Source organism: Haliotis rufescens, unplaced genomic scaffold, assembly GCF_023055435.1.
Source record: "Haliotis rufescens isolate VD_foot unplaced genomic scaffold, xgHalRufe1.0.p SCAF_9, whole genome shotgun sequence".
Classification (NCBI taxonomy): domain Eukaryota; kingdom Metazoa; phylum Mollusca; class Gastropoda; order Lepetellida; family Haliotidae; genus Haliotis; species Haliotis rufescens.
The window spans coordinates 48,894,796-48,907,214 of record NW_025964383.1 but is presented as its reverse complement, the minus strand read 5'-3'; the positions used below and the strand labels follow the sequence as shown (position 1 = coordinate 48,907,214).

The following is a 12,419-nucleotide window of genomic DNA, read 5'->3' as shown; positions in this document are numbered from 1 at the left end:
CAAAGCATTGCTTCCCCCATTGTATATACATACAACAGTGCTTCAGCATGTAGTTCAGTGACATATATTGTCCTTTTTTTACATTGATGTGTGCACAGCCGGGTTGTGTTGACATGGTCATGTAATTAATTCAGTGACACACATTGTCATTGTTTACATTCATTGGTATACATACAACCAGGGTGTGTAGCTCACATGTACTATAGACATTTAACATATTTGTCAACATATCATTGGTTGTATTAATCAACATGGCTCAAGGTGGTGAAGATTGGGAAGTCAAGTCTGAAGTTTTATCTGATGAAGATGAATTTAAGATGTTAGCCTACTTGAAGAGCACTGGTAAATATAACATTCATCAAGTTACACCCCAACCAAAACAGAAACATCTGTTCACACCCAACCCAAGCCAGGAACACATGAACACATGTTCACACCAATCAAACCAGGTTATTCTCCTTTCACTCCTGGTCCAGCAGCAAGTGCAAACCCTTGCTTTATCCACAGCCTTTCTCGACTTCTCCTTGGCCTGTATATCAGCAGCCACTTAGGATATCTACCTTTTCAGGTGAAGATCCGGGTAGTAAGGGAGAAACATCCTTTGAGATGTGGAAGTTCGAGATCCGATGCCTCAATAGAGACGACACTTATCCTACAGCCACTCTGACTCAGGCAGTTAGGAAGTCACTTAAAGGTGATGCTGCTCGTATTCTCCTTCCCTTCTGTGAAGACGCTACAGTGACTGATATTATTAACAGGTTTGAGGGTCCGCATGGTACAGTTGTCACTGCAGAAAAACTATTTCAAGAATTCCACCAAGCTATGCAAGGAGATACAGAGTCTGTAGCATCTTGGGCTATTCGTCTTGAAGATTTACTTCAACGAGCACTGGATAGAGGAACGTACACAGATAAACCAGCTAGTAGTGCTATGCTAAGGAACCGCTTCTGGACTGGACTTAGGAGTACCCATCTGAAGGATGCTACAAGACATGCCTTTTATTCCAACCTGGACTTCAGTACACTTATGCAGACTGTGAGAATTATTGAGCAGGAGCTCACTTCTAGAGGTAGAGGCCGAGGTGAAGGAAGAGGTATAATCGTGGTCAATCATTAAACTAATTCAGCCTACTGCTGTGGGGCAAGTGGAGGCTGAACACAGGACTAGCCCCTCATTGGATTTACATCAGAGAATGGTCGGCAAGGCGAATATAGGCCCTATCAACATTGATGGTTCTGACTGTCCAGCACTATTAGATGCAGGATCCATGATTACCACAGTTTCAGAAGGATATTACCAATCCAGTCTTAGTCATCTTCAACGAAAGGACCTCACAAACTTTGAAGTGAAACTGGCAGGTGATTATGTGCTTCCATATTCAGGGTACATCGAGGCTAGGATCTACATCCCCTTTGTCAATACAGAGTATTTGGTACCTATACTCGTTACCACTGACACTCAACAAGGATGTACCACTCGTACTTGGAACCAACGTAATTGATTTAGTTGAGATGCAAATGAAAGCACCAGATACCGACATCCCAGCACCATGGATAACAGCACTGCGCTCTAAGGATGTAGGAGGACTACTTGGCCAAGTCAAGTCAACCAACAAAGCTCCTATCCGCATTTATCCAAACCAGATGATGACCATCTGTGGCCTTGTCAGACACGCTCCAGGAAGATCCATGGCTGTCACAGAACATTATGACTTGGACACAGACTTACAGACTGGATAATCTGTTTGCCCAAGACTGGTAGAGATTGGTAAGAGAGGTAGGCTATCTAGAGTACCAGTCAGAATCTGTAATCTATCAGCTCGAGTCATCACCATTCCTGCCAAAGCAAAACTATGTCAACTTCATCAGGTACGTGTGCTCAGCCAGGTACCAATCAATGCACTGCCCACGAAGACTCATCACAAAGAAGATGTCACTCCAACTGTTAACAATGATCATACAGACTCCTGTCTGACAGAGCAACAGAGGAACACGTACAGATCTCACTTTGCTCCAGAAGTGGGATTGTATTATGTCAAAGAGCCTTTTGGACTTAGGACACAGTACTACCATCCGACATGGGATGAAGCTTAGTGATGATACTCCCTTCAAGCAGCCTTACAGACGAATACCTCCTGGGATGTTTGAGGAAGTTAGAGAGCATCTTCATGAAATGATAGCCTGTGAAGCCATTAGGGAATCCCACAGTCCATATTCATCCAACATTGTCCTTGTGAGAAAAAAAGATAGGTCTCTGAGATTCTGTCTAGATTTTCGCAGCTTAAATGAACAGACCATTAAAGATGCCTACGCCATCCTAAGGATAGAAGAAACTCTGGATTGTCTTTCTGGTTCTTCCTTGTTCTCAAAGCTGGATTTACACTCGGGATATTGGCAAGTGGAGATGAAGGAAGATGATAAGCAAAAGACCGCATTCTCAGTAGCCCCACCGAGTAAAGTACTTGGGAATGTGGTATCTGAGAACGGAATTGAAACAGACCCGGACAAGATTGTTGCACTCAATTGCAAGGACTGGCCAATCCCCAAGGATGTTAATGATGTCAGAAAATTCCTTGGATTCACTGGGTATTACCGCTGCTTTGTCAAGAACTTTGCCAGAATTTCTCAACCCTGAAATGATCTTCTGGACAGCCAAAAAAAAGAAAAGAAAGAATGCTAAGCCAGATCCAAATTAGAAGTGGGATCAAGAACACCAACAAGCCTCTGACACTTTGATTGAGCACTTGACTACACCACCAAGCTTAGCTTATGCAGACTTTTCTCTTCCATTTGAGGTCCACACAGATGCCAGCATAGAAGGACTCGGGGCTGTTCTGTATCAGAAACAAGAGGACAAGATGAGAGTGGTTGCCTATGCTAGTCGAGGATTAAGGAAAAGTGAAAGGAACTACCCGCTCATAAACTGAAGTTCTTGGCACTCAAATGGGCAGTCACGGACAAGTTTCGCGAGTACCTTTGTGGGAACAAGTTTGAAGTTAAGACTGACAACAATCCTCTGACATATGTCTGAACCTCTGTGAAACTCGATGCTACAGGACACAGATGGCTTGCTGCTCTCTCGGCATATGATTTTATCATCACCTACTGTGCCGGTAACACTAACAAGGATGCTGATGTCAAGGCGGCCAGATTATTCAGAGAACAGACAGGAGATAGAACAATCAGTCATCAAGGCCATCTGTCAAGCTCACCAGACCTCATGTGTTGCTGCTGAGAGTCTCTCCTGTGATGTGGATGTTGTGTGCCCAGGTGAAGTATTCCCACTGGCTCCATCATCATTGTCTTGGAAGCAAGAGCAACTAAGTGATAAGTCAATCCAGCAGATACTACACTTCTACAACCTTGGACACAGACCAACAGCTTGTCAGCGCTCTTTGGAGGATCCAACAGTCAGAAGGTATCTTCATGAGTGGGACAAGTTGGTTGTGAAGGAGGACGTCTTGTATCGACAGCTGCAGAGTCCAGATGGGACATGGCTCCAACTGATATTACCAAAAAAGAGAATACCAAGGATTCTTAGGTATCTTCACAATGACTCTGGACACCAAGGACGGGATAAGGAAGACTCTTCATCGCAATATGCTTCTGCCACTTCAATTTGTTTCCCCCCCCAGCAGTCCCAACCAGGAACCACCCACAACAGAACTCTAGACGCAGCCAAAAATCAACTTCCCTTAAAGTGAAGGAATACTTTGCTGCTGAAGGAGCTCCTGACGAAGACAGTGATGAGGAAATTGTACTGTTACCAAGGCCAAGACAATGAGTGAAGCAAGATCTAGAGCCCAGTCTGACATTCACATGTCAGGCAACGATCACACTTCCAGTGATCATCCCACTGAGCACAGTTCTTCCTATGGTCGTACCACATATTCTCCTGTGCCTTCTGTGTCTGGTGGATCCCTTGAGGACCATCAGACCCAGCCAAAGATTCAAGACTCGGGTCCCTTGTACTCATCAACCGATGTTTTGCAAGATCCAACAGTAGCAGGTACATCACCTTATAGCAATTCTCATACAGGTTCTGCTCCAGATGATTCGACCTACCAGTCGTATCCTAGTATATCTGAAGAACCTGTGGATGTTGCAGCCTCTCCTGTTAACACTGTTGGATCTCCTCCAGCTCCATCCCAAACTGAGAGTCTAAAGTCGGGGACGCCTAACGGAGACGGAGAACATATCCTGCCTGGATGAGGAGCGAAGAGTTGGTTACCAACTTTGTTTTTACAACGAACAAGCCAGACACAATGAACAAATTCTTTGTATAGCATCATTTGTAAGATTGTATATAGTTTTGTTCAGCAGTTGTAGTTTGCATGTGTTGCTCCAGTTCTATGTTTTCATTCAATGGGAATAGCATCATTCAAACCTATGTTGTTCACTGTGTAGGTTAGTGTGCATCAGTTCCTCCGATGACTTCTCGTCTTTGGATCAATACCCAGCAACCCTATTCCCAATGACTTCTCCTCATTGGTTCATCCTTTTCAATGTTGGGGACAACATTTTCTAAAGTGTGTTGGGGGGGGGGGGGGATATGTCATGGGCAGCCTTATTTCTACTTTTATCCATGGTAAGGCCGCTCCTCCACTTTCTACATATAATGAGTTGTACGTGCTACCCGTACCTGGCTTAACGCCTAATTCACTGGCTTCTACCTGTGACGTCACGGCAATTTAAACGCACAGTCAATTGTCACCCGTCAGCCTGGTAGGATTGGCTGACAGCACTCAACACTTTTCTAATGCTGACGTTTCATGTTACAGGCAAATAAATACATTTTAAAGAAACTCCATCTTCAATATTTTTCTGGGACGACTAGAAGCCTGAACCTGCGACAAAACTATAAATTTACCTATGTATGTATTTTACACACCTTTGTAATCACCTCTCAATGATCAATTAGGAGATAAACATACTGTGTTTCCAATGAAGAGCTCGGTTACCTGTAGATTTAACCGCGCTAAATTGAATTTTGAACCGAACGCACAGCATGAGGTTTCAAATGTTAAATTTAGCGCGGTTAAATCGACTGGTAACCCAGCTCTACATTATGAACACAGTATATTTATCTCCATTCTACCACGATTAAATAACTCTTTGGTGATATATACTGAGTGAAGTGTTTTGAGTCAGTTGACGATCTGATTTACGGAATCACCAACAACATCCTGAAAGAAAATATGGCGCTGTATATACTCAAGCAGTTTGTTTACACTGTAATAGTTCCCTCGAACACATGACAGGCATATAAGCACGGCAACTTGGTAAGCTAACATGAGATAGGCATTCCTAAAGAAAACAAAGCAAGCTCTGCAAGGATTTCTTTCTACACCGCACGTCATCATTTTGACGTTATATCGCTCATTGTAAAGCAAAATATATGACGTCACATTCGTTATGGAAAAGCACCAAATTCCAAGCACTCTGTCTCCAAAACATAAAGACATTCTCTTTTTAGATTCCTGTCTTGTTTTCTGCACCAAATGTATTGCAACACATCCTTTGAATATTGTAGTTACCGCATCTGTGCATTTTGTAACTGAACCGCAAAAGAAACGTCACCATAGCTAGATATAGGACAAACCTTATTTGTCCAAACACTGTAAACATACTTTGAGACAAAACTTGGCAAAACTGATCATCAAGGTTGAAATTAAAGTGTCAATTATTCTTAAAGTGAAACACAACACTAGTCTTTGAGAAAATGGCATCACAAGTAAGTATCTCGTGTGTCCGCCATGTGTATTGATGACTGCCGTGCATCATCGATACATGGAATGGATGAGGCGGTTGATGAAGGTCAAAGGCACTTGAACAAACACTCTGAAGAACGCCTGACGCAGTTCAGTTGCAGTTCTCGGCCGTCATTCAGCCGTCTTTGAATCTCGTCCCACAGGTGCTCAGTAGGATTTAAATCGGGACTGAGGGCAGGCCACTGCATGGTTCTAATGCCATTCTTCTAGGGAAAGTCTCTTGTTGCTCTCGCAGTGTGGGCACGGTCATTATCATGCCGAAATTCGTGGTTGCAGCAACGTGCCAGATGAGGTAAGCCGTGTGGTCTCAAGACTTGATCAATGTACCGAGCTGCTGTGACACCATTACCTCTCCCTGGACCGATGTTCTGGAAGACCACAGGGTCGACCATCTGTGCAAGATCAATACCACCCCACACAATGATGCTCGGACCACCCCACCAGTCTCTCTCACCAACACAAGCATCCGAATAACGTGTCCCAAGGCGTCGCCATACTCTCTCTCTCTGCCATCTGCTGTTGAGATAAAAGAACGTCCCTCGTCTGAGAAGAGGACGCTTCTCCACTGCTGGTGGCGCCAATGCTGGAGCTGTGTTGCCCACTGGAGGTGGCCCCGGCAAAGACGTGGTTGCAACATGAGTCCTCGGTGTGGCCTGTGACAGTGGAGGTGTGTGCTCGTGAATCGTCGACGCACGGTGTCCGCACTTACGTGTCGCTGGTGTGTCCCCATGGTCTGCCGAGCAGTTTCCGCAGCAGTAACAAAGCAATCTTGAAGATGCTCTCACACAATCTGACGATCCTGACGGCAGGTGGTGGCCCTTGGTCTTCCACTTCGTGGTCGGTCATCTGTAGTGTTGATGGTCTGGTACTGTTGCTGGAGCCTGTATATGGTCCTTATGTGTACTTGCCAGGCGGTTTGTCCAGCTTGCAATCGTCCAAGGGCTTGGTGTCGCTGATTTCTTGTCAATCTTGGTAGTGTAGAGTGATTGACCAAACAGAATCCAGTACTTTCCAAATTCATGGGGGAATGATGAGTAACACTTGTAATAGTCACAAGGTCAGTAACAACTTTGGAATTCTTTCTCGTCTCGTTTTACATGTCGGTCATTTTAAAGTCCTGTATTCAATGTAAATGTATTACGATGCGCTATCACTGTGACCGACTTACGGGGGTAAATCTTTTAAAGAGACCATTCTCATCTAATGATATAACTTAATGTATTTGTTGTAAACAAACTAGGAAATGTGTTCCTGTAGAGCAAGGACCATACATACGCTCATGTAACATCTATGTGTGATGAACTAAATTATATCATTCCACGTTACAATTGGCTTTACTACATCCCTCGGGGTATAAAATAGAGATATGAAAATTTCATATGAATAAATAAAATATCGGTTGACCTACTATATGGGTGTATAGATGCCCCTACACACATGAAAGTTAATGAGACGAGATGACATGTAATGCTGGACTTCTGCATTGAAAACATCTATGTAAAAATTGGGATAGGACATTTGGCCAGTTGGCATCCCCATGGGCCCCTTTCATGCGGTTCATACTCCAATGAGCTCACACAAAGTGGAAGCCAATTCTCAAGTTCACTGTCAATAACATCAACACCAAAAAACACTGTGAGTATGAGAACACATGTTGTTTAATGTTCCAGTCGGCAATACTACGTATACAGTAATAACAGGACAGCCTGTAGATAATCAAGGCTAGAGGAGATAACAATGCATGGCATCTGAGTCTGATGACACATGTAGTCGGATGTTATGACAAACGAGAATACGAGTGTCCCTCTAAGGGCTTGAATTCCCACATGATACAACAGGAACAGAACCGCATATTTAACATAGGTAAAAGAGGTCATCTTTATTAGATTACGGAAGTCACGAAGTTATGTATTATGCTGGCTATTCTGTCACAATACTATTGATTGTCACTGACATTATTCAAGTACTCTGAACATGTTTGTCACATTGATAAGAAATATTGATATCAAATATATATAGAAAGGCAAGCTCCCACATACATATCACTGAAAACAATAACACTCAACAAAGAGCTAGAAACAGTGATATGTTCGAAAATTGTAACAATTGTATTTCTAAAAATTGTGATCATCTCAACACAACACATGTACCCCATGCTATTTCTTTATCAACAATAACTGATTGTAGAGAAACAGGATGGACAGTGGTTGTTTCTCTTTCACAGACAAAATTATTTTTGGCCTGATTGTGAGACACATGTAATTGTGCAAAGCAGAGAAATAATTCGTCTATGTATGATTGCGAGGAGAGCTGCAATATACACCCCGTGCAGCATAGTGTATTGACGAATCTACAAGTCATTATTAGATAATCCTATTCAAAGATAAATATGAATGTCTAGAAACCCAAACAGTTATACTTAAAATTGAAATAAAAAAGCTGGGATGTGTTCTCAATTAATCTAAACATGTCACAAACACTCTAGGCCATTTCGGGTCAGACTGATTGGCAGTAATTACCAACTTCATGGAGAAAGGTATTCATATTAAGACGGTGTGATTCTAAGGTGAGTTGCGGACCGATGGGCTGGGACATGCCTACCCATTTCCTGGTGTCAACAGTGATTTTCAGTGATTCATACATATGAGTTTGACCGCAACACTGCATTTTACGCCACATGGAATCTCTTTCTCTACCGTTGACGTTTTGAATTTACATATGCTTACAGAAAACGCATGGGAATTTGTTCCTTTGTGTTTCTGCAAATACAATTAATAGATAGGTAATTCGTGAATTTTGAGGGGGCACGGGTGGCCCAGTCGTCTAAGGCACCGCGGTTCCCTGTGCAGAGTTGCGTCCCTTGTGCACGCCAGAAACCTAAGATTGTGGGTTCGAATCTCGGTTCGACCCGATTATGTTTCTAGGTTTGTCAGCACCATACCCTTGCTCGTGGGTTTCAGCGAAGTGGTTAACGTCTGAGACCTGCATCACTTCGGGCTATCCTCCCACATTAAGCTGACACGCCATGATATAACTGTAATACTGTTACAAGTGGCGTCAAACCCAACTCACTCACTTATTCATGAATTTTGAAAAAATATAGTCAAATAATACAAAACCAAACAAAGCAAAAATTTAGCTCGCCTACATTTGTAGTTAATAGTTTAAACGTTACTGTAGGGGCTGCTATTGAGTATCTATATTTACTGCATACAATGTGAGGAAGTACCAACAATACAATCTAATGATGGCAGAATATGTCAGCTAAAGGAGAAACATTTATGCCAAAGTGCAATGTCTATTTTAACTGGAACATCACACCTAAGTCTAGGCATGCTAAATGTCATAGCATTTTCAACAAAAATAACACGTAATGGCACTAGATGTTTCATTGTCTCTCATCGTTCAAAGGTCAAATCATAGTCAATATTTAAAACCACTAGTCATATTCCCAATTTCATTAAATAAATAATCATTTTTATTGTGGCTGCCGGTTTCATATCTCTTGAATCAGGGTGCCATGGAACAAGTATGTGAATGTTCTGCTTTGGTTGGGATATAGGACACATGACGGACGCCGACCACACAGGTCATGACATAAGTTCACGTGACTTCAGTCAGATGAGCTACAAAATACATAAAATACTGACAACAATGTTCTTACCTTTATCAGGGTTAAGCATTGCACTAGACTCATCAGGTTCTGAAAATGAGAAATTTTGTCTTAGAAAAAAGGATAATCTACTTCAAGACAATATTTTGAAAAAATAAATAAATGATTTACACAGTCTGTCTTTGAATGGATAAACTATTGACGCTTTTCCTTTGAAAATTTATTTGTTCGATAACTTTAGTTTAAATGCGGTTTCTGAGCATAGAACATTATTGCCGTGGCAGTGTCCATGACAGACTCGTCCCCTATCGAACATACTTTGCAGAACTTCGAAATCAAGGTGGTGATGTCCCCAAGGCACTCCAATTCTATGAGTGTCAACATTTTGGAAGCCTGCACACGTCCCATGCTTTGTCATCATTTAATTCAGTGGAATTGCAGAGGACTCAGGAAAACATTTAATGAAGTACAATTATTAGCGCAAGACATTAAACAATCAGCACCTAGTTTCCAAGAAACCTGTCTCAAACAAATTGATCAATTTGAAATGCGTCATTACATTTCTAATCATCATTGTTCAACTCTGCATTCAAATATCACTTTACAAATAACCTTCACACTTTGGTCCCTGGTATATTTCTCCATCTTCAAATCTTCAGCAGTCCGATCTACAGAATCTATTTGACCAACTCCTTAAGTCAGGTATCATCATAGGTCATCTCAACAGGCATATCTCTCTCTGGGGAAGTTCCGTAACTGGCTTTGTCTTGGTGAGGTGACATAGACATCAGTTATTTTGTCAATTAGCTAAGTGTTCACTTCGCCTCCAGCGATTAGGTTTTTGGGTTTTGATTTCACTGGTTCAAGCCTGCAAACCTGGACACACGTCAAGCTGTTCAGCAGATGCACTAGATAAGTTATTTAATTCTAGGTTAAACTCCACGCTTACTGTTTTCTTTCAGTTTCCTGGTTTGCTGATAGGCACTAAGTTACGCTGCTATCTTTTGCTACAATGTTGTCAGTGTTTGCTTTACTTGTTTAATGGCAGTTAGTAATTAGGGTCAGACTTTCTTAACCTTAGTTATTATATATTTCAGTGTGAAAGACTGAGTTCAGAAAAGTTATATTTCCACTGCAGTGAACATGGTACTTCATATTCTTCTGTAGTGATGTTCACACGTTTTTTACAAAAGTTATCTCCCCTTGTATTAAGGTTAGTTCCACATTGACAAGGCAAAACAATGACAGATGATCATTCATGGAGTTAATATCGGTTCTTCCCCCTTTATATTTTGTTGAAAAATGTTTCGTTATAAGCAGTAGTTTTCTCACTAAACATGTCAATCGAGACTGTTCGTCTCTAAATCGCCATTTTGTTACTTTGACCAGCGTGCATTCAGTCGCTTCCAACAACGGTCTCGTTGATTTCAAGAATGGTTTTGTTAAACTTGATTTTATTAATATTCATATCCAAATGTATGATAAAGAATTTTATAAAACTCAGATATTTTGTTGTTGTTTTCACAATACGGATTCTACATTTTAACTCGCAATTACAAGGATTGGTTGAACGTCCCCCCGTGTTAGGTAGTGAGAATTTACATTTCAAAATTTTACATTTGTAGTTAGGTAATTTAGTCTTCAGTTAGACAACTACACAAAAAGAAATAATAAATAGGATATTCCATTTGTGTCCTGAAATATCATGTTTCTGTCATCTCGTGATATCTCCTTTCCCTCGGTCACACGATGAGAGGAACATGATATTTCACCAGGCACATGGAATATCATCAGTATATTACTCAAAAGTGTAGAATGAGTGTGTGTAATAACATTTCGAGAATTGCACAAGTGCATTGCAGCAATTCTCAATGTCGACTGGTCAATAGAAGCCATATGACGTCACAATGTTTTATTGCTAAGAAACATACGATATGACGTCATCAATTATCCATTACGTCAGAAACTGATTACATGACGTCATCTGAAAAGTTAAGTTTATTTTGACATTTCAAACATTTCCTTCACTTTCTCTCTTCAAATGTCAATGAGTAACATATATAATAACCTACTCGAATTGACCTACTCCAAATAACTACGGATTATCTGTCCCCGGTGAATGAATGGAAGTACCCGAAGCTCGTTGCTTATTTTCCCACTGCAACCTTAGTATGTGGATGTTGCAGTACATCCACACCATCTTACCAAAGTAGTTTAAGCCCTTTTAAAAAGTTCATATTTTAACTAACTAGCACTTAGCATAAGTGAGTCACTTTGAACAACTAATTTGTGCTCTCTCTGTAAGCGTTGTTCCCCAATAGTATAGTCACTTTGCCTCCTAACCTGAACTATGAAGCTCGACCAGGATGGGAGCGACACCAAACAATGACAATATTGAAGACATATAGACTTGGCCTTTTGTTTATAGGCCGATTTGAATTGAAGTCGATTGTTTACTCCAGTCTCAGACATATGATGTCTTACTGCATGCAATAAAGAAACATTTGAAGGATGAAGCAGTTATTACAGCCATGAAGCTTGGATGAGGTGCTACAATCGACAACCTGCAATCTAAGATGAAGAGTGTTCCTTAAAGGAAGATAACTACTCTCATATCTGACTTTTATAGTTGTTCTCAAAGAGAGGATACGCATGTCACAGCTTGTAGGCTTGAGGATATGTTTCACCAGATAATAGTACACCACCCCATTCCAGGGGAAGAACAGCATGATATGTAGAGTACCCGGACACGTATTTTGGGTGGAATCAAGCCTGGGTTGAAGGGTGATGCTGCTCATGAGGTTGATGTCATCACCAACTTCGATTACTTACGACTTCGCTTGAGTGAGGTAGAGTTTAAATTAAAGAGAGATACAAATAGGCCTTTAATCTTAAAAAGATGAGAGTTTGGTATACCCGTTTCTAACAAAAAATCACAATATTGAACAAATTGCAGTTACTTTTGCCTTTAATCAGATCTACATCAAGAACGTTACAAAAAATTTAATATATCCACTCGTTAAGTTATTATATAAT

At 41.2% G+C, this 12,419-nt stretch overlaps 1 protein-coding gene across 1 annotated transcript in view; it reads right to left on the bottom strand.

Annotated features, from left to right (window-relative positions):
* The window catches only part of LOC124123789 (von Willebrand factor D and EGF domain-containing protein-like), a 126,472-nt gene that overhangs the window by 101,399 nt on the left and 12,654 nt on the right, over window positions 1-12,419 (bottom strand). Inside the window, exon 7 of the mRNA XM_048390986.1 lies at window positions 9,435-9,473. Within this exon, the coding sequence (XP_048246943.1) occupies window positions 9,435-9,473 (39 nt within the window). The remainder of the gene's footprint in view (window positions 1-9,434; window positions 9,474-12,419) is intronic.